Source organism: Podarcis melisellensis (genome assembly GCF_964234715.1).
Source record: "Podarcis melisellensis genome assembly, chromosome: 2".
NCBI classification, from domain to species: Eukaryota; Metazoa; Chordata; class Lepidosauria; order Squamata; family Lacertidae; genus Podarcis; species Podarcis melisellensis.
Window position 1 is genome coordinate 108,736,917 of NC_138529.1, and position 27,792 is coordinate 108,764,708.

At 45.5% G+C, this 27,792-nt stretch overlaps 1 protein-coding gene across 4 annotated transcripts in view; it reads right to left on the reverse strand.

Annotated features, from left to right (window-relative positions):
• DDR1 (discoidin domain receptor tyrosine kinase 1) overlaps positions 1–27,792 on the reverse strand; it is a 98,221-nt gene that overhangs the window by 24,185 nt on the left and 46,244 nt on the right. For all 4 annotated transcript variants that reach the window (XM_081901571.1, XM_081901570.1, XM_081901569.1 and 1 more), the window contains exons 2-4: positions 7,728–7,853; positions 3,886–3,988; positions 2,416–2,644 (exon numbers count right to left, since the gene is read on the reverse strand). In XM_081901571.1, the coding sequence (XP_081757697.1) occupies positions 2,416–2,644; positions 3,886–3,988; positions 7,728–7,806 (411 nt within the window). In that variant the 5' untranslated portion in view covers positions 7,807–7,853. The remainder of the gene's footprint in view (positions 1–2,415; positions 2,645–3,885; positions 3,989–7,727; positions 7,854–27,792) is intronic.

The following is a 27,792-nucleotide window of genomic DNA, read 5'->3' on the forward strand; positions in this document are numbered from 1 at the left end:
AGTTTTCTGTCATTGCTCGGGAACCTGCACAGGCAATGGCAATTCTGAGTTTTGGCATTTGAGTAAAGACATTGGTGGATGCGGGTGGCGCTGTGGACATGGGTGGCGCTATGGGTTAAACCACAGAGCCTAGGACTTGCCAATCAGAAGGTCAGCGGTTCGAATCCCCGTGACAGGGTGAGCTCCCCTTGCTCGGTCCCTGCTCCTGCCAACCTAGCAGTTCGAAAGCACGTCAAAGTGCAAGTAGATAAATAGGTACCGCCCCGGTGGGAAGGTAAATGGCTTTTCCGTGCACTGCTCTGGTTCTCCAGAAGCAGCTTAGTCATGCTGGCCATATGACCTGGAAGCTGTATGCCGGCTCCCTCAGCCAATAAAGCGAGATGAGCGCCACAACCCCAGAGTCGGTCATGATTGGACCTAATGGTCAGGGGTCCCTTTACCTTTAAAGACATTGGTGGAGTTTTTAAAGTCAGAGATGGGCAACCTGTGGCCTTCCGAGTGCTGCTGAACTCAGACTTCCATCAGCCCAATCCATCAGGGTTGACAAAAGCTATAGTCCAGAAACAACTGGAGGGAGTCACACTAGCCATCTCTGGTTTAGGCAGCGTACAGTGCATTGTCAGGACTATAGCTGGGAAGTAGCGCATAAGCAAAGAGATCATCCTGCCATGCTAGGAAAGGTCCTCTCTGTTTATTAGACATAGAGCCAGTCATCGAAGAGATGTAAACCTGTTTCTGGGCTCTCCCACTTCAGAGAACGAAAAACTCCATCCAAACTACAGAAAACTACAGGTCATCAAGAAGGGTTCTAGCCCAGCCCTCTCCCTGACATGCTGTTTTCCCATGTGCAGGATTCCCCTTTTGTGAAGAGGCTGGCTGCAAAACTGGTTTCTGGTCCTGTCCCCCTTCAGAATGCAGGTGGAGTGGAGGTTCCCATGATGAAATACACCTTTCTCAGTAGCGGACAGCGTAGGTGAGACGTTGCTGCTCAACTGACCTCCAGTCAGTTGCATCGTTTCTCCTTACCGGGAGGCAGAGAGGTAGGGGCAAGGCAGAGGTGAGGTTGGTGCAGTGCGAACGCACCAGCAGGAGGGCCAGATTTAGCTCTGCAGGTGTGTTTGCATAGTGAGAACTGTGCACCACTGTCTCACCTCGCCCCCTTGACTTCCAGCGATGCAACTGATGGGGGTGAAGTAAGCAACAACACCACACCTGTTATTAGCAATTTCACTCCTCCTGGGGAAGGAAGGGAGTTTTATCTCTTCCGCTGTGGGTACTATTACATTGTACTTTCGCTTTATTTATTTCTTTTTGTTCTCTCGGAGCTGGAGAGAACGGACGCCATTTTGCTTTTGTCTGTACATAGTGTGTCACTAAACAGTAGATTAGCTCTACAATGTCTCACTTTTCTTGCTGTGTTATGCCAGAAGATTAGGGTGCGTATACCAGCTGGTATAAGGGATGCGGGTGGCGCTGTGGGTTAAACCACAGAGCCTAGGACTTGCCGGTCAGAAGGTCGGCAGTTCGAATCCCCGTGATGGGGTAAGCTCCTGTTGCTCAGTCCCTGCTCCTGCCAACCTAGCAGTTTGAAAGCACGTCAAGTGCAAGTAGATAAATAGGTACTGCTGTGGCAGGAAGGTAAACGGCGTCAGGGGTCCCTTTACCTTTACCTTACCAGCTGGTATATGTCACTAGGAAGCGCACTGGAAGAGAAGGGAGATGCCTTTTCCAGAGCTGCGCATACTGAAGGATGCTCGGAGTTTTGGGGGCTTGCAGCCCCCCCAACATTTTCCCAACACCTATGCCGTCTGCTACTGAGAAAAGGCACACTCTAATTGTAGCTTGAAGCAGGGCAGAACAGAAACAGGTTTTCCACCTGAGTAAGAAAAGGACTTTGTTGGTGCTACAGATTTCCAATGGGCTCTGTAAGCCTTGAAAGCAAGCCCAGATAAAAACCTTTCACACAACCTGCTCCATTCCCATCAAACACTTGGAACGTCCCTTCCCTTGGCAACTACTTTAAGTGCTTCTCTAAACGTTTCAAACTCTGCATTAAAACAACGGTAAGGTTGCCTGGCAATTAAGATTATTTTATGAAAATCCATCTAATTTCGATCATTGAAAAATGAAATCTTTACCTGCTAAAGATTTTTATTTTAATACAGAATAATAAAGCCTGTGCAATTCACCAAATTTACGCCATCATACAAATTTACCCCATATATGCGATTCCACATTTTGTAGCCGTCCACTAATATTTCTTTAAGCGATGACATCACAACTTAGCCTAACATTTGATCCCATGAATGGCACCGCTGTGGAATCTGTGAATGCCACGCCTTCCACTAGCCCCACCTCTCCGCCTCCAATTGGCTGCCTTCACCTGCGCTCACTTCAGCTCCGCCCCTCGCTTACCTCGTTGCCCCACCGGTCCCGCCAAGGCATCCAGCGGTGCCCGTCCCGGCTGTAGTGTAGCCGGTAGGAGCGGGCAAACTCTTTGCCGTGACCGCTCGCATGGCGCCCCTGCGTGCCCACCAAGGTTAAGAAGTGCAGCCGCCGCAGGTCTATCTCCAAGTACTCCGCATCGTTAGGGTAGACGGGTCCTGCAGGGCACCAGGCTCCATCTCCCTCGCTCAACGCCAACCTGGAGAGCAAGAAAAGGGAGAAGACAGAAAGGTGGATATATTAACCTGTATTTGGGCAGGGGCAGATTTCACAAATCACATTTAAGTCTCCCTAGCACCTCTTGCAAGGGACGCGGGTGGCGCTGTGGGTTAAACCACAGAGCCTAGGACTTGCCGATCAGAAGGTCGGTGGTTCGAATCCCCACGACGGAGTGAGCTCCCGTTGCTCGTCCCTGCTCCTACCAACCTAGCTGTTCAAAAGCACGTCAAAAGTGCAAGTAGATAAATAGGTACCACTCCGGCGGGAAGGTAAATGGCATTTCCATGTGCTGCTATGGTTTCACCAGAAGCAGCTTAGTCATTCTGGCCACATGACCCGGAAGCTGTATGCCGGCTCCCTCGGCCAATAAAGCGAGATGAGCGCCGCAACCCCAGAGTTGGTCACGACTGGACCTAATGGTCAGGGGTCCCTTTACCTAGCACCTCTTGCATGCTATTTTTCTCGCACGCCAGCTTGAGCAGACCCTCCCCCATCCCTCCTTGGATGGATGTCCACATCATTGAGCTGAAGAAATAAGAGGGCAACAGGAAGACTACGCCAAAGAGAGTTGGGGTAAGAACACGGCCCTATTTCACACTGCTCTTTATAGAGAAGGCGTCCAAGAATGACAGTCGTACTGGACGGTGCCACGCATGTTCATGTGGAAGGACATGTGGGAGGCGTAAACAGCCTCGGTCCAGTATACCTGAAGGAGCATCTCCACCCCCATTGTTCTGCCAGGACACTGAGGCCCAGCACCGAGGGCCTTCCGGCGGTTCTCTCACTGCGAGAAATGAAGTTACAGGGAACCAGGCGGAGGCCCTTCTCAGTAGGGGCACCCACCCTGTGGAACACCCTACCACCAGATGTCAAAGAGATGAACAACTACCTGACATTTAGAAGACATCTGAAGGGAGCCCTGTTCAGGGAAGTTTTTAATGTGTGACATTTTAATGTATTTTTAATCTTTGTTGGAGGCTGCCAAGAGTGGCTGGGGAAACTCAGCCAGATGGGCGGGATACAAATAACAAATTATTATTATTAAGCTTGGGACGGGCATCCTATTTTATTGAACAGCGTGAACAGTCCTTTCCAGCTGACCAGATCAAGAGACCTTCGTCAGGTCTACGAGGGCGGTGTACTGTGTAGAACTGTGACGTATTGTACAACTACAAGGGGGAAAAACAAGCTACAACTTTACATTTCAAAGGCCATAATCACCTGCTGTGTTTGGCGGCCGTCGAGTCAGACCACGAGCTGGAGGCTGAGAGGGCCTCATCCGGGATGGTGCGATCCTGCATGCCCAATGCATAGCGACACTTAGCTGCAAAGGGGGGAGGAAGCGAGAGAATGAAGAGCAAAGGTGACCCCTTTGCATTATAGACACCCCTCTGCAAAAATCATGAGCTATTAATACTGGCCTGATCTGCATAACATCAATTATAGTATGTCACATTGAAACCAATGGGTTGCAAGTTAACCTAGGATGGGATGCTTTTAATGAGACTTGAGAACAAAAGAAGAACTCTGCCAGATTAGGACAAAGGGACCCATCTATACCAAAATCCTCCCCCCCCCCCCATAGTGGATAACCAGATGACTATGAAGTGAATGATCAGCACCAACACAGCAGAGGTCCAAGCTGGTGCCCATCACTGCTACCATATTTTTCGCTCTATAAGACGCACCCGACCATAGGACACACCTTGTTTTAGAGAGGGAGAACAAGAAAAAAAGCATTCTCTCCCTCTCTGTGCAGCGCTCCTTCAGTGAAGTGGCAGGAGAAACGGAGCCCCTTCCATTTCTCCTCCCGCTTCGCTGAAGGGGTGCTGCACAGAGAGGGAACGCTGCGCAGTGCCTCTCCAGCGAAGCGAAGCCAGGAGAGCAAGAGGGGTCAGTGCGCACCGACCCCTCTCGCTCTCCAGGCTTCGCGTTGCTTTCGCTGAAGCCATGGAGCCTGTATTCGCTCCATAAGACCCACACACATTTCCCCTTACTTTTTTTGGGAGGGGGAGTGCATCTTATAGGGTGAAAAATACGGTAGTTGTGGGAGAGAATTCCATAGCTGAACCCTGTTCTGTGTGAAGAAACACTTCCTTTTGTCTGTCCTAGAACCTCCAATATTCAGCTTCATTGTATAGCCCCAAGCGCTAGTATTATGAGACAAGAGAAAGGAAAACCTCTTCCTATCCACTTTCTCTACAGGATGCACAATCATATTCCCTTCTTAACATGTCCCCTCTTATAACCAGGCCTGACACCACCAAAAGGCAGGCTTGGGTAGATACTGATGCCCAAAGGCACTGAAGAACGCAGGCCTTCGGACTCCATTTTGAAAATGGAGGAGGCGGGAAAAGATGGCCACCACCATAAAAACATGGCAGCCACATTCTAGCACCATCCTGTGTTGAATTAAGCTGTTCTCTCAGTCTATATTCTCAGCTTATCCTATGTATCATGGGAATATGCCCCACTGGGGAAAAAGTGAGACTTATATCTGAGTAAACTGTCACAGGGTTGAGCCCTGTATATCGAAACTCATTTTGTCTGTCTGTTTGCTACCAGGCCTGTTTCAAGGTGCTTGTGTTAATCCACAAAGCCCTAAACAACTCGGGCTCAAAGTACCTTAGGGACTGCCTGTTTCTGTACGCTCCATCTCAGTCACTGAGATCCTCTGAGGTGTCAAGCCTCATTAGGGATCAAGCCTTTAGTGTGGCAGGCCCTGCACTGTGCAATTCCTTTTTGAAAAATCCAAGAATCAGACAAACATAAGGCTACTGTCCTACCTGGGACACAGGTGGCGCTGTGGTCTAAACCACTAAGCCTCTTGGGCTTGCCGATCGAAAGGTCGCGGTTTGAATCCCCACAATGGAGTGAGCTCCCATTGCTCTGTCCCAACTTCCTGCCAACCTAGCAGTTTGAAAGCACACCAGCGAAAGTAGATGAATAGGTACTGCTGCGGCAGGAAGGTAAACGGCATTTCCGTGCGCTCTGGTTTCCATCACGGTGTCCCATTGTGCCAGAAGCGGTTTCCGGCCACATGACCCGGAAAGCTGTCTATGGACAAACGCTGGCTCCCTCGGCCTGAAAGTGAGATGAGCGCCGCACCCCCATAGTCCCCTTTGACTGGAATTAACTGTCCAGGGGTCCTTTACCTTTTTTACCATTTTTATTATCCTACCTACAAAAAGCAGAACACTTAGTACTGGATGTCAACGACTTCCACCAGAGGGTGCTCTAATTTCACACACAAGAGGTGGACGCTTTTTAAAAAAACCCAAGGATGTACATTTCTAGAGACACGCTAAGTTTTAACATTCTGTTAATGTTCTGCAAGCTTTCAGCTCAATGTTCCGTTGCCTGGAACACTTTGTGATACTCTGGAATACAGCCAAAGGGGCAAATTCCATGCTAGGGGTGATTAGGGAAGACAGAGAGGATAAAACTGCCAGCATCATAATGCTGCCCTTCATATATTATGTATGATGATGCAGTCCCATTTTGGAATCCTATATGCTGTGCTGACGCTCCATTTCAAAGGGGAAATCACAGGGTTGGTGAAAGAGGCAGAAAAGGGTAAGCTAACCAAAATAATAAGGCTGGACTGAAGAACAGGCTGGCCAGCTCCCAAGAGACTGCGATCTACTCACAGAGTCATAAACTGGCAGTGAACTACCCCCTTTTTTTTGTCCAGGTCAAAGTCCAGGCCCAAAGTCTGGGGGGTACAGGGGGCTGTTTTTTCAGGGGAGCCAAAGTTGTTTTAGCTTCTTTGTGGGGAGCCAGTGATCTACCACAGACGTCTAGTGATCTACTGGTAGATCACGATCTACCTGTTGCACATGCCTGGGCTAAAGCACTTGGGGATTTTTAGTTTACCAAAAAAATATATTAAAAAATATGATATGTTAGAAGTTGATAATATTATGAAGGGTGTGGAGAAAGCGGCTAGAGGTTCTTTTTTAATTTCTTAAATCTCCTCTGGTGATGCTAGAATTTTGGGGTACAGAATGAAACAGATAATTCAGAACAGACAATAACAGCAAGGAAAACTTCGTTGCATAATGTAGAATCCACTGCTGCAAGATGTGAAGGTGAAGCTTATTTCACGGGCAGAGAGGATGGGGAATCTTTGGCCCTTTAGATGTCATTGGACTACAACTGCTGTCCATTTGCCAGGCTGGCTAGGGCCGATAGGAACTGGAGTTCAACAACATCTGGAGGGCCACAGGTTCCCCAGTCCTGATCTGCAGGAAACAGACAGACAGATGACAGACAGACAGACACAGACAGACAGACAGACAGACAGACAGATGATAGATAAAACAAAACAAATTTCCTTCCAGTAGCACCTTAAAGACCAACTAAGTTAGTTCTTGGTATGAGCTTTCGTGTGCATGCACACTTCTTCAGATACACAGTGTGCATGCACACGAAAGCTCATACCAAGAACTAACTTAGTTGGTCTTTAAGGTGCTACTGGAAGGAAATTTGTTTTGTTTTGACTATGGCAGACCAACATGGCTACCTATCCGTAGATGATAGATAGATAGTATCCTTAGTGTTCCATTCAGTCAGCAATGCCCTTCTCTGAGATACTCCATTTCGTCTCCCCAGACACACACATTCCATGGCCACTGAGGGTGCTCATTCCCCATTAGGCTGCTTCCAGAGCTTTCTCCTCCCTCTTGTGTCCAAAGATGGCGCCATTTTGGTTTCATGAGCAACCAACAGCTCTCACATCTGTGCATCGGAAATAGGATAGAAGCATCGGACAAAACTATGTTGGGGATTAACCAACGTAGAAGAAAGGCCCAACAGATGGCAGTTTGGCAACGGCCCCCTAAAAACCTTGCCCTGAGTTCCTTTTCACTTGCTTTGCTCTCCATCTTATACTTGGCCTTGCCCTCTCGCCCGACCTTCATATCTCCATCACTTCTGCCCAATAAAATCCTGTAAGCTCAGTGCTCCTTCTGCACCACATTTCAGCACCTCACTGAGGAACCCTCCAGTTTCCCGCTCCTCAACCAACAGGTCACAGCCTATCTCACCTGGATCCAACTCACCTGGATCAAAGTGTTCTTCCAACTCCGAGGTACCGAGGGACGCCGAGAGCAGCAAGCAAAGCGCTGCAAGTCCCACCATGCTCTCTGGGCTCTGCGATGATTACACCGACAGTTGAGTCTTCATGCCTTGTTTGCAAAAAAAGTAGATAACAGCAGTTAACCACATGCGGGTCTCGCACAGATAGCGGAGTACGACAGCAAGGTGACTCAACATGAATGGGCAACCCTCCTCTTCCGAGGGTCAGGCACTTTCTCTGTGCTAGTGAATAGCACACATTCCATGCTCAGGAGTCACCAGCATCCTGCCATTGTCCTGGCTTCCCTATTCAGGCCAGAAGTGGACTGGCGCTGACACACTGACAGCAGCAAAACACGTGATTATTGCAGGCAGAAAGGCCAGATGCCAAATTTGTGGTTGAGTGAACTCGGTGCATTTGGGAGACCCCAAGGCTGATTTACAGGAACGAGTGTTTGACCAGACTAAAAAAAAAAAAGTAACTCAATTGGTGACTAGGTCAGCAATTGAGGAGATATGTTCCAGTGGGGTCAAACAATGCCACTATTTATTAGAACTGGGGCTGCTGGCTGACCATTGTTCATTGCAAATGAGCAGTACAGTGGTGCCTTGCAAGGCGAAAATAATTCGTTCCACGAGTCTCTTCGTCTAGCGGTGTTTTCGTCTTGCGAAGCACGGCCATTAGCGGCTTAGCGCTATTAGCGTCTTAGCGGCTTAGAAAAAAGGGGGAAAGGGGGGAAACTCGCAAGAACTCGCAAGACGTTTTTGTCTTGCAAAGCAAGCCCATAGGGAAATTCGTCTTGCGAAGCACCTCAAAAACGGAAAACTCTTTCGTCTAGCGAGTTTTTCGTCTTGTGAGGCATTCGTCTTGCGGGGCACCACTGTACACTGCCCAGTCACTCTTGTCTCACTCTACAAGAGAAACAAACCGAGAAGCCGCAATTAAGCTTGGTTTTGTGTGATGTCCGAATCCAGACCCATCGGATTTCCCCTAGAGGAGACCCACTGAAATCAATGAACCTAACTTGGCTGTAATTGTTAATTTTAATGAGCCCGCTCTAAGTAAAGGTAAAGGACCTCTGGACGGTTAAGCCCAGTCAAAGGCAACTACAGTGGTACCTCAGGTTACAGACGCTTCAGATTGCAGACGCTTAATAATAATAATAATAATAATAATAATAATAATAATAATATCTTTATTGTCATTGCCCCCTCTCGGGGACAACGAAATTACTTTGTTTAGGCTACTTTGCTAATTACTTTGTTCAGGTTACAGACTCCGCTAACCCAGAAATAGTATCTCAGGTTAAGAACTTTGCTTCAGGATGAGAACAGAAATCGTGTAGCAGCAGCGCGGCGGCAGCGGGAGGCCCCATTAGCTAAAGTGGTACCTCAGGCTAAGAACAGTTTCAGACCTCCAGAACAAATTAAGTTCTTAACCAAGGTACCACTGTATGGGATTGCAGCACTCATGGTGCTTTCAGGCCAAGGGAGGCGGTGTTTGTCCACAGAGAGCTTTCCAGGTCAAGTAGCCAGCAAGACTAAACTGCTACTGGCGCAACGAGATACCATGGCGGAAACCAGTGCGCACGTTAACGCTGTTTACCTTCCCGCTGGAGGTACCTATTTATCTACTTGCACTGGAGTGCTTTCAAACTGCTAGGCTGGCAGAAGCTGGGACAGAGCAACAGGAGCTCACCCCATCATGGGATTCAAACTGCTGACCTTCTGATCAGCAAGCCCAAGAGACTCAGTGGTTTAAACCACAGTGCCACCCGCATAAAACTTAGCTGAATGTACCTAGCAAGCCATGATTCATAAGCCAATGACGAACCATGGTTTAAGACAGCGTTGGCTGGTGCCCATTGGGACAGGTAAAGTGGCTAGAGGACCGACAGGAGCCAACTAATTCTAGGTGTGTCCCATCCTCCACCCTGTTGAGTTCTACAAATGCAACACTGAGACTACAGAGGAAGAAGCTGGCAGCTAGTACCCCCCCCCCCCTTCAGGAGTTGTAAGTAAAAAGGCAAGCAAGTGGAAGACTGGGTCAGATTGATATTGGTCAGAGTGATATTGGTCTTGGAGCTTCAAGGGCAGAGCAAGGAGACACGTTTTGAAAAAAGGTATAATTACAGAAATGAAACGTGCAAAATAGCAGCTATAAAACGGCCAACGGCCAAAACAGGTATTACAAGCAAATGAATAATTTTAAGTCCCAATTGTTGCTTTATGAAAGCAATTCTGGGGAGAAGGCGGCACTTAGCTCTGTCTCCACCTGCCATTTCCCCCACTCTGTATTTGTAAGGGTAAGTATATACCTGGAACCCAAGATGAGAGGAAGTGTTTCGTGAGGCAACTGGGTTTTTTCTTTTTCTTTAATTGCATTTATATACAGCCTTTCTCCCATTGCCCAAGTCAGCCTTGGGCTCCCAGGTGGATATTCACCCAGGTACTGGCTAGGCCCAGACCTGTACTTCGCTTCAGCAAGGCTTCCACACAATGTGTCTTTTTCAGACCATGCGCAGGAAGAAGGAAATGGCCCTCAGGCCTCTCCTCACACTCCCTTCTCCAGACCATAAACCCCATGGCCTCCCCACTCTCCATCCTCATCTCTGCTCTAAACGGGTCCTTCCCCCACCCGCAGCCACCAACAAAGCTATTTTCCCCATAAACAAAGTTGTCATTGGGATTCAGAAACACACCTTTTTGCTAGTAATATCTAGTTTTGTGCTAATAGTGCAGAACAAGAGGAACCTGCAGAAAACTGGGGAGGAAAGAGCCCCCCCCCCATATGCTGTCAGATGCAATTAAGCAATGAAATTAAAACACTGAACCAGTATCTACTCGACAGCAGCCTCAGATTATTTGATAATAGTTGACCGTGGTCATTAAAGGACAGTCAATTGACAACATTTGATTCATCAACTGGTGGGCACCCCAACCCTATTGATTTACGTCATGAGCAGTTTAAAGGTACTTGAGTAATACAACTGGACCTTTGCCAGAGGCCCTGATCAAGCCGTTTCAACATCAAAGTGATGACAAGCAAAATAAAATGAGGCAAAGCGGGGAACTCCAGTTCAGGGTACCAGCCAGTCAGCCAGGCCCCATTCCAGGATACTTCATTCCACTCCCATTCCACCAGATTATCTGTCTTTTTCTTCTTCTTCTCAATGACTTTCTGTGGACACTTAGCATGCTCAGTCTTCAATGGTCTGAGGGTCCCATCCTGAGGTAGCTTCTTTCTCCCTAAATATTTCTTGTACTTCTTGGGGTCTGTTTCTACACCTCCCCATCCCATCACTGCACTCTATAACCTATCTATCATCTATCTATCTATCTATCTATCTATCTATCTATCTATCTATCTGAATCAAAATTCAAATATATCTGAGTAGGCATTTCTGGGCTCTGTGCACCTCAGCCCCCAGAGGGCAGTTCGAAACACTTGCTTCAGAACCAATATTTCTACACCATTTGTATGACATTTTCATCTGACTAGCCTAGTCACGTATTTGGCTGCAGGCCAGTTAATTCCCACAAAATGGGAACCTTCTTCCTCAGGAAAAGAATCACCACTGGAGGGAGAAGGATCCAGACTGTGAAAGGTTTGAGGCAAAGAATTAACACACACACACACACACACACAGATTTTACCACTCCTGGTCATTATTTTTTAAAGTAATCAGCCCCTCAATTTTAAGTCCTCGGTGCTGTGGCATCCATACAGGCCTGAGGCTGTCATTGCTTTGAATTACAGACTTAGCAGATTCAGGTCGTGCAATTATGGCTGACTGGGAGGTCTCACGCAACAAACCCACCCACCCAAAATACAGACTTTTCGCAATAAGGGGAAAGGGAAAGGCATCGAGACACACGGCCCATTGACACTTGCTGTGATGCAACATCATCTAACCACCCCACAAAAAAATAAATAAATCGGAACGAATGTTCGTTAAATAGCGAACAGTTGTCTAATCTCTTCCTGCAAATGAATCAGGAAGAATGCTCAATAAACAAACCATCCTGAAGCACCATCGGTACCTCTGTTTCTGGAAACGCATTCTCCCCAAAATGTGTGGGCAACTGGCTCAAAGGCAGAGGCCAGAACATTTCCAGTTAACGAGTGACTCAAAATGCTTAATAATCAAGAGTATGCACACTCTACAAGACACGGGGCATTTCAAAGAACGTTCCTTCATAAGACGTTCTCATATTGTGAGGGGGAAATGTTCCAAATAAACACTCCACTAACTCGGCGCAGCTTCCCTAAGAAACAGTCGCAGGAATCCAAATCTGTTTCCTAGGAACCCAGGCCACACTCCCCTCCTGCTGTTTCTTGACCAGTAGGTTGGGGGTGGTGGGTGAAGTGGGGGTGGGTGGGGGTGAAAGGGCTGTAGGCCAGCTGCTCCCACAATCCTTTGCTGGAATGTCCTAACAGCTGCCTTGATCTAAGGCTAGTAAACAGCAGCTGACAGGCCGTGGGGCAAGGGGGTGCCAAAGTGAAAGGGAAAAGGGGGATGAATCAAGGCATTGATCGGGGACACCCCCTTCGGATTCAACGAGGAGGAGGAATCCCATATCTAGTAGAAGAATCGGGAGAAACTGCCACACTCCAGGGCCGGGAAATTTTCAGACCTTCGACAACGACTGCTCTCTCTAAAAGATGGACCTATTATATAGTACACAGTAGGGCAGATGTTTGCACGCAGAAGGTCTCAGACCTGGGGGGGAAAGATCCTGCCCCAAACCCTGGAGAGCAAATAACAGTCAATATAGTCAAATCTGGGTTAGTAAGGCAAATAGTTTGAACTGGTTGGACCAGATGAGCTTCAGGGATCCTTCCAACTCTACAATTCTATGGGACATCTCCCATGGGTATGGATCAAGAGGGGGTTGAGGGGCTATGGAAAATTTGGAGTGCCACCCCAACCAAGAAGTCACCCACACCTTCCGTTTCCCTCGGGTTAAACTGACATCTGCCATTCTTGTTGTTTTTAACACAGCCCTGTGTGTTTTTCAGTCGGATGCCGCCTTGCAATATTTTATGTGGAAATGTGGTTTATAAACATTAGTGTTCCCATATATTTCAAAAAGTGAAAATCTGGACGCAAAAATTGTTGAGCTTTTTTTCTTTTTGGCCAAAGTCGTTAAGCTTCTCATTTCTCTATTTTTGTTTTGCAAAATTTCAAAAAATAATAATAAAGCTTTTGAGCAATTTTCAAGGAACTTCAGCAAAATCTAGATGTCCGGATTTCCCCCAGACATTTCAGCAATTTCCACCTGGACTCTGCTTCCGACTGCCGTACTCCGACTATGTCCAGGAAATTCTGGGCATATGGCGACCCTAATAAGCATGCAAACAAATAACAAATGATCCCGGGTATGCAATGGTATCAAGCAGTGATGGAGATGCACTCATCCCATGTACAAAAAATGCTTTCCTTTAGTGTTGTTTGGGTCTGTTTAAAGCAGGGGTGTATTGCTGGACTTCAACTTCCATCGTCCTTTACTATGTTGGCTGCAGCTGATGGGAGTTGGAAGCAAACATCTGGGAGCCACAGGTTCTCCATTCCATATTTCAGAGGAAGCAGAAGGCAGAACACTGTCCTTAATGTGATTCTTCTCTGGAGAACCTATAACGCTGAAAACTGTAAGTCAGCAACCCCAACAAAGACCTTTAAAAATCCCGTGTCAGCTCTGAAGCTCATTGGTTGAAGTTTGGGCTACCAACTATCACTGTGCCCAACCTAATCTACCTCACAGGGTTGTTGTGAGGATAAATTGCAAGAGTGAGGGAGAGAGAATCTGGAGCTATATGTATCCTAAATGAAAGGTAGGAAAGAAATGTTAATAATACAGTAGTACCTTGGTTTTCGAATTTAATCCGTTCCAGGAGTCTGTTCGACTCCCGGAACAGTTCAAAAACCAAGGTGCAGCTTCTGATTGGCTGCAGGATGCTCCTGCAGCCAATTGGAAGCTGCCCCAGATGTTCGGCTTCTGAAAATTGTTCGGAAACCGGAACAATCACTTCCGGGTTTCGATCACTCGGGAGCCGAAACGTCTGAGTTCAAAGGCGTTCGGCTTCCGAGGTTCCACTGTAGTAATAATAATAATGTTTTTTAAAAAGTGTAAAAGCTGTGAATATGTCCAAGAGCAGGTTGGAGAAGAGGTAGAATACTGTTGTTGTTGTTGTTGTTGTTGTTGTTGTTGTTGATGATGATGATGATGATTCTATTATACCATCATCATTATTACTGATAAGGAGGGGGAAATTGAACCGTGCAGAGAAACCACGAATATATACCCAAGAGCAGACCACTGAACTTTGCTATGAGTCTCCCACCAACCCACCACTGAAATCTACTTAAACCTGAAATGGTGGCCTTGGGTTGAACTCTAAACATTAAAAACATGTTATGGGGCTAAACTCTGGCTCATATTAAAGCCTCAGCGGGATTAAAGGGTATCCCCTGCAGGGACGTCCGTCAGTTAACAAATTGGGGTGCTGCTGCTGTTCCTTGCCCACCCCACTCCACCCGCAGCTCCTGTCAGCAGCTGAGGGTGTCCTCATGTTGCCCAGCTGGTTTTTAAACCCCTGCAACCCAGAGATCTCCCAGGGCCCTCCTGGAGAAAGAAAGGGGGAAAAACCGCAAAATGCGCTGAAGGGGTAAGGAAGGCAAGGAATCCCAGCTATGTAGGCAAGAATGCCCGGCAGCTGGGATCCCAGTGCCAGCCCAGCTTAACTGGCCTGCTGTGGAAAGCTGCAAAGCTCTGTGGATGCCCTACAGTCCTGACTGCCTGCCAGCAGAGAATTAACCATTATATTAAACAGGCAATAGAGCCGGACGTCATCGTGGGTCCCTGCTCAAGGGAAACGATCGGAGGCTGTGACGGAGGCCGAGGTCCTTCAATCTCTGGTTTTATTCATTAAATTTATGCCCCACTCTTCCCCCTTCCATGCTCTCCCAGACACCCCAAAAAGGCAGCCTGTCTCTTTCTTAGAGATGGGGGAGAGATTTGATTCAGCTTGCACGTCCTAAGTGTTCGTAGACCAAACACAAACAAAAAGGCCATGCAGTGATACCTCTGGTTACGAACTTAATTCGTTCCAGAGGTCCGTTCTTAACCTGAAACTGTTCTTAACCTGAGGTACTACTTTAGCTAATGGGGCCTCCCGGTGCCGCCACACAATTTCCGTTCTCATCCTGAGGTAAAGTTCTTAACTCGAGGCACTACTGCCAGGTTAGTGGAGTCTATAACCCAAAGAGTTTGTAACCTGAGGGGTTTGTAACCCGAGGTACCACTGTACTTTAAAATTGGCACTTCCCTGAATTACCCTGAATTATTATTATTATTTTATTTACACCCCACCCATCTGGCTGCATTGCCCCACCAAGTACAGTCTCCAGCTGCATTAACATGTAGAAAAATGCATACACTGTACTATTTATTTGTACTTTACTACTTATTTGTTTGTTCACTCATTTTCAGAAGGCCTTTAAAGAAAGAATTTCGCAAACCGGTGTGGAATTTTCACAAGGCCTTAAAAAAATATACTGCAAACCGATGTGGAAGTGCGGTAAGCTAAACATTGGAAAAACGAGAAGCTAAGAAGAACCAAAATTGACAGAACCACCCATCCCTCCTCCTCCTCCTCCTTCCTCCAGAGCACCAACTTTCCAAATCGTCTCAGAGTCACACGTGCTAAGGGTGAGAGTGAGCAAAACTGTCTCTGGACCCCAGCTTGGGCAGAATGTGACTTGCATTCCAAGGAAGTTTTAAATGCAGACCGGCTGAATGGTCCATTAGGCAAGCCCTTATTGTTCCACATCCACAGCCAGGCTATTAAAAAGTATGGTTGGGGGGGGCATCCTTTCATTTTGGACAATGGAGTGGTCGGCTGGGGGACAATCAGCTTTCCCTATCATTTTTTTCAGTCTGGACTGATGACAGTGGTACCTTGGTTCTCAAACTTAATTTGTTCCGGAAGTCAGTTCCAAAACCAAAGCGTTACAATACCAGGGCACGCTTTTCCATAGAAAGTACAGTGGTGCCTCGCAATACGAAATTAATCCGTTCCGCGAGTCTCTTCGTCTTGCGGTTTTTTCGTCTTGCGAAGCACGGCTATTAGCGGCTTAGCGGCTATTAACGGCTTAGCGGCTTTAAGAAAAAGGAAACAAACTCGCAAGAACTCGCAAGACGTTTCGTCTTGCGAAGCAAGCCCATAAGGAAATTCGTCTTGCGGAACAACTCAAAAAACGGAAAACTCTTTCGTCTTGCGCATTTTTCGTCTTGCGAGGCATTCGTCTTGCGAGGTACCACTGTAATGCAAAACGGATTAATCCGTTCCAGACTTTTAAAAACAACCCCTAAAACAGCAATTTAACATGAATTTTACTATCTAACGATACCATTGATCCATAAATGAAAGCAATAAACAATGTACTGCAGTCACACAATCAATCAGTCGGTAGCTGAACTGGGTTCACACAGCCAAAAAAACAAAACAAAGAGCCACAAAAGCAAAAACGCAAAATGAACAGCAAAATCAGACAGACCTCAGCATAACACTCAAAACGGAGCACATTCGGCTTCTGAAAAAAGTTCGCAAACCAGAACACGTACTTCCGAGTTTGCAGTGTTTGGGTTCCACGTTGTTTGAGAACCAAGGCGTTTGAGAACCAAGGTACCACTGTATGTCCATTCTAGAGACTGGTGGTCCAAGAAAGAAGGGCAGTTTCGCACTCCTCCAACCCAAACTCTTTACATTTATTTATTTTTGCCAAGTTCTTAGGTATGCTGAACTTGCTGAGAGAATGAAAATGCTTGCCTCCTCTCCAATATTCACACACAAAAACCTCCACTTAACATAACTCACCACTCCCTTTCTAGACTTTGGCCCTTCAGCTTTCACACATACAGAGAGAAGCCAATCTCTAGCAACAGGCTTAACTGCATAAGCAAACAACATTCCCCAGAAGTAAACAAGGATGGATGAAAGAATTAAGCAAGGCTATGAAAATACCCCTTATAGCAAAAAGGTCAGATCATTTTCTAGCTAAAATGAACCAGGAAGGGGTGCATTCGGAAGGACAGATGCAAGCCACACATTTCAGAAGCTCGCAACTGCTGGAATGTCAAGTCACGTGCAATTCCCAGCTGCAAAGTTCAGATTCCATTGTGGGATTTCGCATTTCACCATGAAACACAAAGTCAGGTATTGTCAACAGCTCAGATTTCCGTTCCTAAAACCACAGATTTGCACCCAGAAACTTGAAGCACCCAGGACTCACGACAATTCACCTACATTTCAATTTTTAATTCACCCATTTATTTGAAGGCGGGGAAAGCTGTTCCTTTCAAATTTCAAAATTTGCTAGCTTTGATATCATCAGCAAATGCAACCAGGTTATGGCTCGCAGGTAACAAATGTGATGCTCTGCAGATGTTTCCAGACTCCAGCCATCAGCCCCAGACAACATAGCTAATGTTCAGAAATTATGAGAGTTGTGGTCCAACACCAGCAGAGGATACCATGTCTGTTATCCCCAATTTCACCATTTATAAACATGTGAAAAAGCATTAGTTCCAATATAGATGCTTGGAGGACACCCTCCCTCCCCCATAATTCTATTGTGAAACTGATAATAATGATAAATAATAATAATATACAGGTTAGTGTTCAAGACACAGGGGACGGGCCTGTACGAAAGTTGTCAATCTTAACTGCTATATGGTACTTCAAGACTGTCGCTATCTTCCAGTGAGATTCAGCCACATCCTGGCAAATTCAGGTTGCAAAATTATAATTGATTGGGAGGCCTCACATAACAAACCCGCTTGCCCCAAAGAACGGACTTTTTGCAATAAGGAAAGTGGCAGGGGGGAGTGTGAGATAACACCTGCTTTGATGCAATGTCATCTAACCTCCCTGCAAGCAAATCAGAATAAATCTGGAGGCGCTCTTCAATACTAAACCACCCCCCAATGCCTGTCCCAGGACACTTTTTGGTAGTCTCGTTCTGTTCCTTGCAGTGCAGCAAGGTCAACCAGGATTCAGCCAGTGAATACTGTACTTAAAAAAAAACTGAGCTGGAAGTGAATTGGAAATTATGACATGATATCCCATGATCCGGCCTCATGAAAGCATCCGCCAATCAGCATTTAGATGCTCATATGTATCATCTGTTTAATTAGATCGCCCTTTCCATCCAATTCTTTCATCTTCTCTTCATTTGGTTTGATAAATGCTCCTAAGAACTTGGCTCACGGCGCAAATTGTAAAACCCAGAGGAGAAGCAATCCATTTCATTCCAATATATGGGGTCTGAGCCAGCTACACTTGAGCAGTACAAATTATACTGCAGTGCAGTAAGTCCCATTTGCTGTTTGAAATGTTCTTGACGTAAAAATGTATTGGTGGCTCTTTCTTCTTTATTAGCAGGGATGTTGGCTAAACCACTGAGCCTCTTGGGCTTGCCGATCGGAAGGTCGATGGTTTGAATCCCTGTGATGGGTTGAGCTCCCATTGCTGTCCCAGCTCCTGCCAACCTAGCGGTTTGAAAGCACACCAGTGCAAGTAGATAAATAGGTACTGCGGCGGCGGGAAGCTAAACAGCTGAGCCTCTTGGGCTTGCCGATCGGAAGGTCGGCGGTTTGAATCCCCGTGATGGGGTGAGCTCCCATTGCTGTCCCAGCTCCTGCCAACCTAGCAGTTTGAAAGCACGCCAGTGCAAGTAGATAAATAGGTACTGCGGCGGCGGGAAGCTAAATGGCATTTCCGTGCACTCTGGCTTTCGTCACGGTATCTCGTTGTGCCAGAAGCGGTTTAGTCATGTGGGCCACATGACCCGGAAAGCTGTCTGTGGACAAATGCCGGTTCCCTCGGCCTGAAAGCGAGATGAGCGCCACAACCCCATAGTTGCCTTTGACTGGACTTAACCGGCCTGGGGTCCTTTTTTTATCTTTATCTTAGTTGCCCTGCAATGCTTGCCCAGTGCTATCATACTATTGCTGTCTGAAGAAGCCAAATCACAATAAAAGCAGGACAACTAAAATAAAAACCCACAGCATTTGCGGTATGAATAGTGGCAGGATTTCAGCAGGAAGCTACAGGACATGCACTGACTAGAAATGGAGCCGTGAGACCACCCCAACTTTTAACACCTGCTGAAAACTTTTCTATCAGTCTTATACAGGCAATTAAGAACACATCCACCGTAGCTATGTCATTTCTCTGATTTTTAACTTACTGATAAGTTAACTTACTGGTTTTGTATTGTACGGTTTCGTGTACAGTCGTCGTGAACCGCTTTGAGAGCTTGTTTGTGAATTAGTAGTATGTAAATTTTTTTAAAAGAAATAAATAAAACGTTTGCAGGCGCAAATAATACTGGATGAGGGGTCATGTATAACCACCCTGACAGCATCGAGTGCACAAATCATAATAAAAAGGAGGAGCTCAAATCTAGAATACTGGGTTGAATGGGCCAATAATCTAACTATGTATCAGATTGTTCCCCTGTGGTCAGTTTCCATTCGAGATCCTATGCCTTTTCAATGGCGGTTAGTAACAGTAGCACATCATGCACATAAGCAGGGAGGACGGCCTGCTGAGGGTCTGAAGGACCCTGCCCTTGCCTCTTTCCGCCTGGCTTGCAGCTGCTTTTAAATTGTTTTTAAATTTTTCTCTGTGTTGTTTTAAATGAGACCATCTCGGCTGTGAGTCCTGGAAGACCTGCACTCTGCCTTGCTGGCCCTTTCCCATCTGGCCTGGGAGAGTGGAGTGCTGACTGACTCCAGCTACAAAAGCTGAGGCTGTTGAACAGATTCTTGGGCTGGAGTATTGTTTACGGGGGAGAGGTTGTTGCTGCTATTGATGTTATTGTTGTATTTTTAGTTTCAGATCTTATGATGTACGTGGAAATTGTTTCCATTTGGTTGTGTGCTTTTTGATGTGTTTTATTTATTGTTTATGACTTCTGTTATGTTTGTAATTATGTACAGTGGTACCTCGGGTTGCAAACACCTCGGGTTACAAACACTTACAGACTCCGCTAACACAGAAGTAGTACCTCGGGTTAAGAACTTTACCTCAGGATGAGAACAGAAATCGTGTGGCGGCAGCGGGAGGCCCCATTAGCTAAAGTGGTACCTCAGGTTAAGAACAGTTTCAGGTTAAGAACGGACCTCCGGAACGAATTAAGTACTTAACCCGAGGTACCACTGTATATAAATTCAAAAAATAATAAGAACGGACTTCCAGAACAAATTAAGTTTGTAACCAGAGGTACCACTGTAAATCTTGTCATGTTTCAACTATGGAAAGGTCGCATACAAATAAGATGATGATGATGAGAACCTAAGAGCCCTGCAGGATCAGGTGAGGGACTCATCTTGTCCAGCATTCTGTTCTCACAGTGGCCAACCAGATGCCTGTGGGGAACCAGCAAGCAGGATTCGAACACAAGACCATTCTCCCTTCCTGTGGTTTCCAGCAACTGGTACTCAGAAGCATCACTGCCTCCAACTGTGGGCGCAGAGTGCAGCCATCATGGCTGGTAGCCATTGACAGTCCTCCATGAATTTGTCTAATCCTCTTTAAATAAGATTTTATTAAGGCTTCCCATAATCCTCTTTTTAATTCACCTAGGTTGGCGGCTCTCATGGTATCCTGTAGCAGCGAGTTCCATAGTTGAACTACGTGCTGCATAAAGAAGTCCCGTATTTTTCCGTGTATAAGACTCCGGTTTCGGGGACTCCAAATTAAGAAAAGTTGTTGAGCTTTTTATGCTGAAAATCGCTGCCACTAGCATGTGTCCCAAAAGCCACCCGTCCCCGCGCCGGGAGAAGACGCCAATCGCCCACCCTGTTGCCATAGCGACACCCAATCAACACCAGCCCTTGCCTCAGCCAACAAGAACACGCCAAATTGCACCCCATGCACTATCCTCGTATAAGATGACCCCCAATTTTAAACATGATTTTTTTAAATTTAAAAAACCACGTCTTATACAGGGAAAATTAAGGTTCTTTCTGTGTTTCGGTAAGGGTGCTGAGAGTTGTTAGGAGACTGTCGTCCTGCTTTGGATTTCAGAATGGCTGAACAACCATCTTCACAGGGAACTCTGGGCCTCATAACAACTCTCTTAGCAAACTACAGATCCCAGAATTCTTAGGGGGGAATGTCATGTCTCTTTCAAGTGCTTTAAATGCATTGGTGTGAATGCGGCCTCAGTTTCTGGAGCGACACATCCATAAATAATTTTGTGTTCTTGAAACGTGACATTGGTAGCATCGTTTCCGTCTCGTGTAAACAGCAACAGAGAGTGCTGCGTCCAACAAAGTTCCACTCAGAGCAACATACCCTCCAATATCCCGCGGATCAAAATCGGGACGCCTCAGGCAAGAGCATGAAACCCCAAAAAAAACCTGAGGGCCTTTTGTTCTGGCGCTCCGGCCAGCTGAATCGCGCCAAAGTGCCAGACCAAAAAACGGGACATGACTGGTTAGACGCAGGGTGGGTAAAAATCAATGATTAAAAAAAAATAAAATCTAAAAAATCAGATTTTTAAAATTTAAATTGGATTATTTGGATTTAAATTAGATTAAAAAGGTAAAGGGACCCCTGACTGTTAAGTCCAGTCATGGACGACTCTGGGGTTGTGGCGCTCATCTCACTTTACTGGCTGTGGGAGCCGGCATTTGTCTGTAGACAGTTTTTCCGGGTCATGTGGCCAGCATGACTAAGCCGCTTCTAGCGAACCAGAGCAGCGCACGGAAACGCTGTTTACCTTCCTGCAGGAGTGGTACCTATTTATCTACTTGCACTTCTATGTGCTTTCCAACTGCTGGGTTGGCAGGAGCAGGGACCGAGCAACGGGAGTTCACCCCGTCGCGGGGATTCAAACCACCGACCTTCCGATCGGCAAGCGCTAGGCTCAGTGGTTTAGACCACAGCGCCACCCGCGTCCCATTTAAATTAGATTATTTTGATTTAAATTGGACTTCTAAAAGAAAATGCTTCTGGAGGAAAAAATATTCTAAAGATAGTTTTCTGTTAAGTTACATTATAGTCCAAAGGCTATTCATCAGGAAATAAGGATTGGTTTTAAGTTTTTCATGTGTGCTAAAACTCAGTCTAAGTTGTTTTGGTTTTTTTAAGTTTAACCACATCAGTTAACAAACATGGATAAATATGCTATAATGTTATTGCTTTAATTAAATAAATTGTTATGAAAGAAATTAATTGTTTTTCTCCTTCCAATAAAGTACAGCAGAAAAGTTGTCCAAATATAAACAGTTAACTTATTAAACCTCACAATAATTTCATAATTATCTGTCTATGCATTTCCAATAGTATAACCAAATCAGTAATTTTTGATATAACTGTAAAACCTACTCTAAAAATCTATTATTCCAAAAATGAAACCTTCATCTGGTTGTAAATATTAAGATTATACAGTGGTACCTCTAGTTAAGAACTTAATTCATTCCAGAGGTCCGTTCTTAACCTGAAACTGTTCTTAACCTGAAGCACCACCTTAGCTAACGGGGCCTCCTGCTGCCGCTGGGCCGCAATTTCTATTCTCATCCTGAAACAAAGTTCTTAACCCGAGGTACTATTTCTGGGTTAGGAGAGTTTGTAACCTGAAGTGTCTGTAACCAGAGGTACCACTGTACCAGCAAGAATGAGTCTTTCTGTTAAAAAAAAAAAATTAAATCAAGTCTTACTGACAAGTGAATTAAATTGTGATTTAAATTGTGATTTAAACTGATTTGATTTCAATCAAATCCACCCTGGTTAGACCCAGTGCAATTAATGGGCCTAAGTTAGTTGTGTTCATGCAAGTAATGGGCCTAAGTTAGTTGTGTTCATGCAAGTAATGGGCCTAAGTTAGTTGTGTTCATTACTTTCAATGGGTCTACTCTTGAGTATGACTAACACCACTGCTCTTCCCTGGAGATCAGTTTTAGAAAAGAAAAGCAATTCGGAATAAGGGGCTCCATGTGGGATTACGTGACTTCTGCGTCACCGTCAAGCAATGCTCCCTTCTAATTATAGGGTGGCCTTTGCTGCCCTATAGTGAAGGTAGCCCCAGCATCCTGTTTATTAGTAACTCCATTTCTGGACTGCCTAGAATTTCACACCGTGACGCTGTCTAGCTTCAAATAGGGGAAGGGGTCGGATTAGGGGCCTAGATGTGGAGTCACGCCATCAATAAAGCTACAGAGATAAAGCCCACAGGAAACAATTCCTTCCCCCCATGGAAGTCTCCACCTGTTCGCCTTGATAGATCCCTGTCGAGAATTTGAAACGTAATTCCTGCAACAACAGAAAGCAAAAAAACCCCACTAGCCCTGGACATAATACCCACATTTTGCAGCTGAATGTTAACAGCAAGTGGGGAATAATAGTACATTGGTACCTCGGGTTACAGACGCTGCAGGTTACAGACTTCGCTAACCCAGAAATAGTACCTCGGGTTAAGAACTTTGCTTCAGGATAAGAACAGAAATCGTGCTCCGGAGGTGCAGCAGCAGCAGGAGGCCCCATTAGCTAAACTGGTGCTTCAGGTTAAGAACAGTTTCAGGTTAAGAACAGACCTCCGGAACGAAATAAGTACTTAACCCGAGATACCACTGTACAATTATTTAGGATTGCTCAAAGCACTTCACATATCACAGGGGTCGGCTAGACACAATGGCGGGAACCGTATTTGCTTGCTCACTTGACAGCCCTGCTCATGTTTTCAAAGCAGGTGGGGGTGTCTAATTTTAGCATCTATAAGGGCACGCAAGCGAGGGAACTAAACCCTTCTCTGCCTCGCTTTACCTCACCCAAATGCTCTGCCTGAACTCTTTCCCCTCCTGCTTTTTTTGCCAGTCTGCCTCTCGTACTGGAAGTGAGCTGAGAAGGGAAGTTAAGGCTGCGGAAGGGGAAGTTTAGCTCCCCTTTACCCGTTCATCCCTTTCAATGCTAAAATCTGACCCTCGCAACTCTGCCTTTTACGTATGAAAGGAGAAGGCAAGCAAATGGCAACTGCCCTCCTGTCTGGTGGCCTTGTCTAAGCCCTGAAACAGCCACTGTGGGGTAGTGGTTAGAGCAGGGATCAGCAAACTTTTTCAGCAGAGGGCCGGTCCACTGTCCCTCAGACCTTGTGGGGGGCCAGACTATATTTTGAAAAGAAAAATAAATAAATGAATGAATTCCTATGACCCACAAATAATAGTCTTGTTTATTTATAAAAATAATAATTTGCATACCACAATTTCATTTTTAAAAAACCCAAAGCAGTCAACAACAACTGTAATACAGTGGGTACATTCTTTCACCTTTGGTGGACGTGCCCAAGGATTAAGGCTTTCTGGGAAATGATTTATAATGAAATGAAAAAGGTATTTAAATATACCTTCCTGAAGAAACCAGAGGCCTTTCTCCTGGGCATGGTCAGCCAATTGGTGTTAAAGAAGGATAGAACATTTTTTATGTATGCTACAACAGCAGCAAGAATACTCATTGCAAAGTACTGGAAGACACAGGATCTACCCACTCTGGAAGAATGGCAGATGAAGGTGATGGACTATATGGGATTGGCAGAAATGACTGGCAGAATCCGAGACCAGGGAGAAGAGTCGGCGGAAGAAGATTGGAAGAAATTTAAAGACTATTTAGAGAAATATTGCAAAATTAATGAATGTTAGAATGATGTTGGATAGAAATTAAGTGGTTTCCAGCTGTAATGCTTTAAGAGAATATGGGGGGGGAGGCTTAGAAATAGGTTAAAATTTATTGATAAGGATTTGCTGAACTAACAATTTGAATTGGAATACAAAAAAGGGAGGTATGAGGAGGTCTGGGAAATAAGTTAATGGAAAATAAGTAATGGAAACTTTATGTGTTTTTAATTATCTTTATTTTTGTATTTTTGTTATTTTTTCCTTTTTCTTTTTATTGTATTACTATTGAAAACTTTAATAAATATTCTTTAAAAAAAAACACAATTGTAATACAGTAAAAGCCACATGAAAATTAAAAGAGATTACTGGTTGATTATTACACAACACCCAGGTCACACTCTTGCAGTTTGGATGGGAGGGAAAGTGGTTGTCAAGAAAAATGGAAGGGCAGAGCAAGGGTTAAGCACCCACATACTCCGCTTCTCCCTTGCAAATGCCAGCACAGGATTCGGGCATCTAATAAAGAGAATATTTTAAAATTGCAGACGTTTACATAGAATACGAATCCTCAATATTTCAAACACATACTTCGGGAGAGGGAGTTACTGCATTGTGCTGACCCATACAAATTCTTGATGTTATTGCCAGATACATACTGGCTGCTTTCAGATGCAAAATTAAATCATATGTCAACATTATGCGCAGAGAGCAGTCATAAGCCCAGGGCTTATGTACTGCTTCCTCGCCTCCCTTCATCTGTAAGGGGAAATCAGGAGCTTTTACGGTCATACCTTGGTTCTCAAATGGAATCCATTCCGGAAGTCCGTTTGACTTCCGAAAATATTCGAAAACCAAGGCACAGCTTCCGATTGGCTGCAGGAAGTTCCTGCAGCCAATCGGAACCCGCGTCGGACACTCAGGTTCCGAAGAACTTTCGCAAACCAGAACACTCACTTCTGCCTTTGTGACGTTCGGGAGCCAAAACGTTCAAGTCACAAGGCGTTTGAGAACCAAGGTACGACTGTAGTTGCATTTGACCGCTAGTCAAAGCTCGCCATTGTGCCCGAACCCAGCAAACTGTGGTTTGCACTCAAACAGCAAACTGATCTCAATTGGAAGCTTCTAATTTCCTCTCCCCATGAGTGAAGGAAGGAGAGGAGGGAGAGCAAAGATTCTTGGCAGCTCATCCCCATGACCATAGCCGTCAAGCGTCCCTTATTTGGCGGGACAGTCCCTTATCCCAGCGCCATGTCCCGCTGCTGTCCCTTATTGATGATGTCCCTTAAATAAGCTACTAAAGGTAATGAGGTCCTTTCTATGTCCAGCTGTCCTTTGTCAACAACAAATTGTTGCTTTTTTGTGTTGAATATATGCTATATGGTAATTTATGGACCTAATAGGTATCTAAAGCCATTTGCATGCAACAAAATATGTATTTTATCAAAGTAATTGTTGATCCCTTCTTTTGGCTGCTGATCCCTTATTTTCGAGGCTGATGGTCCCTTATTTTCAAATCTGTAAGTTGACAGCTATGCCCATGACAATAAACTCTGGTTTAGCATTATTTCTGAATGCAGTCACAGCATTTGAATAGTTCAGCACTGCTGTGCTACAGGTAGTGTTGGCTTTTTCTCATCAGAGACCAGTGTTTGCGTTTTGACATATTGGGTAGCACACGTTAAAATGGCAACTTTGCTTTCTATTTCCCGCAAAACATTGCAATGCGCAGGGTAGAGTCTGCGATATAAATGGACCTTGCGTTAATTCTTGCACGGTTATATTTAGGCAATTGTCAATTACATCACCCTTTCGTTTTGAGTGTTTTTGGTGTTCGCATATTCTCCACTGCACCTTTTTGGCAAACGTCCAGCTCTCTTTGCTAGGACGAGGCCCCTCGTGCCAAGACCCGAACCCAAGCCCCCTCCTCCTCCCATCATGCACGGCTCCAGCCAGTGCGTCTACATGATTCATAAATTTGGAAAGCGGCCGGAGGGATTATCTGCACCAGCCTCCTCCGAAAGCAGGATTCCCTAAACTTAAGCCATAACCACTTAGAGATCCCCCTCCAAACATGCTTTTTATTAGCTCGTTTCCTTTTAATGGCTTTAATACTTTCTTTCTCGTGTGCTAGGCATTGGTTAGATTCCTGGTTTTTTGTGTGTTTTTTTAAAGGGTGCATATGCTGCCCCTTCAGTGGAGCTTCCAAGGCAGTTTACAAGCACCAAAATAAAATACATAGAAGCGTAGAATTGGAGGGGACCCGAGGGTCATCTAGTCCAACCCCCTGCAATGCTGGAATCACAACTAAATAATCCCTGAAAAAAATGGCTACCCACTTAAAAACATCCAATGAATAAGAGTCTGCCACCTTCTGAGGGAGTCTGTTCCGCTGACAAATTGCTTTTAATGTCAGAAAGTCCTTCCTAATGTTCAGTCGGAATCTCCTTACTTGTAACTTGAAGCCATCGGTTCGAGTCCTACCCTCTCCAGAGCAGGAGAAAACAAGCTTGCTCCAGACTTCCAGGTGACAGCCCTTCAGATGATTTGAAGATGGTTATCATTTCACCTCTCGATCTTCTCTTCTCCAACTCCCTCAACTGTTCCTCCATAAGGCTATGTTTCCAGAACCCTGATAATCTTGGTTCCTTCCTCTGCACATGTTCCAGCTTGCCTATATCCTTCTTAAATGCTGGCACCAGAACGGGACACAGTATTCCAGGTGTGGTCCGACCAAGGCAGAATAGAGCGGGACTATTGTTTGATCTAGACACTATACTCCTGTTGACGTAGCCTAGAATAGCATTAGCTTCTTATGCTGCTGCATCACACTGTTGACCCGCGTTAAGTTTGTGGTCTACAGTGGTACCTCGGGTTACATACACATCAGGTTACAGATGTTTCAGGTCACAGACTCCACTAACCCAGAAATATTACCTCAGGTTAAGAACTTTGCTTCAGGATGAGTACAGAAATCGTGCTCCGGCGGCCCGGCGGCAGCAGGAGGCCCCATTAGCTAAAGTGGAGCTTCAGGTTAAGAACAGTTTCAGGTTAAGAATGGACTTCCAGAACGAATTAAGTACTTAACCCGAGGTACCACTGTACTACGACCCCTACATCCTTTTCACATGTAGTGCTGTCAACCCATCCTGTATTTGTGCATCTGGTTATTCCGGCCTAAGTACAGAACTTTACTTTTGTCCCTATCAAAATTCAGATTTCTGCAATCTGAGCGGTTACCAAGAGGGCAAACTTTCGGAATAGATTTTTTGAAAAACACTGAAGAGTATTATGCTCTTTAATTGTGCCAGATCAACGGAACTTCAGAAAGATGCATCTCTTACAACTATATCCATGCCAAAAGGTACA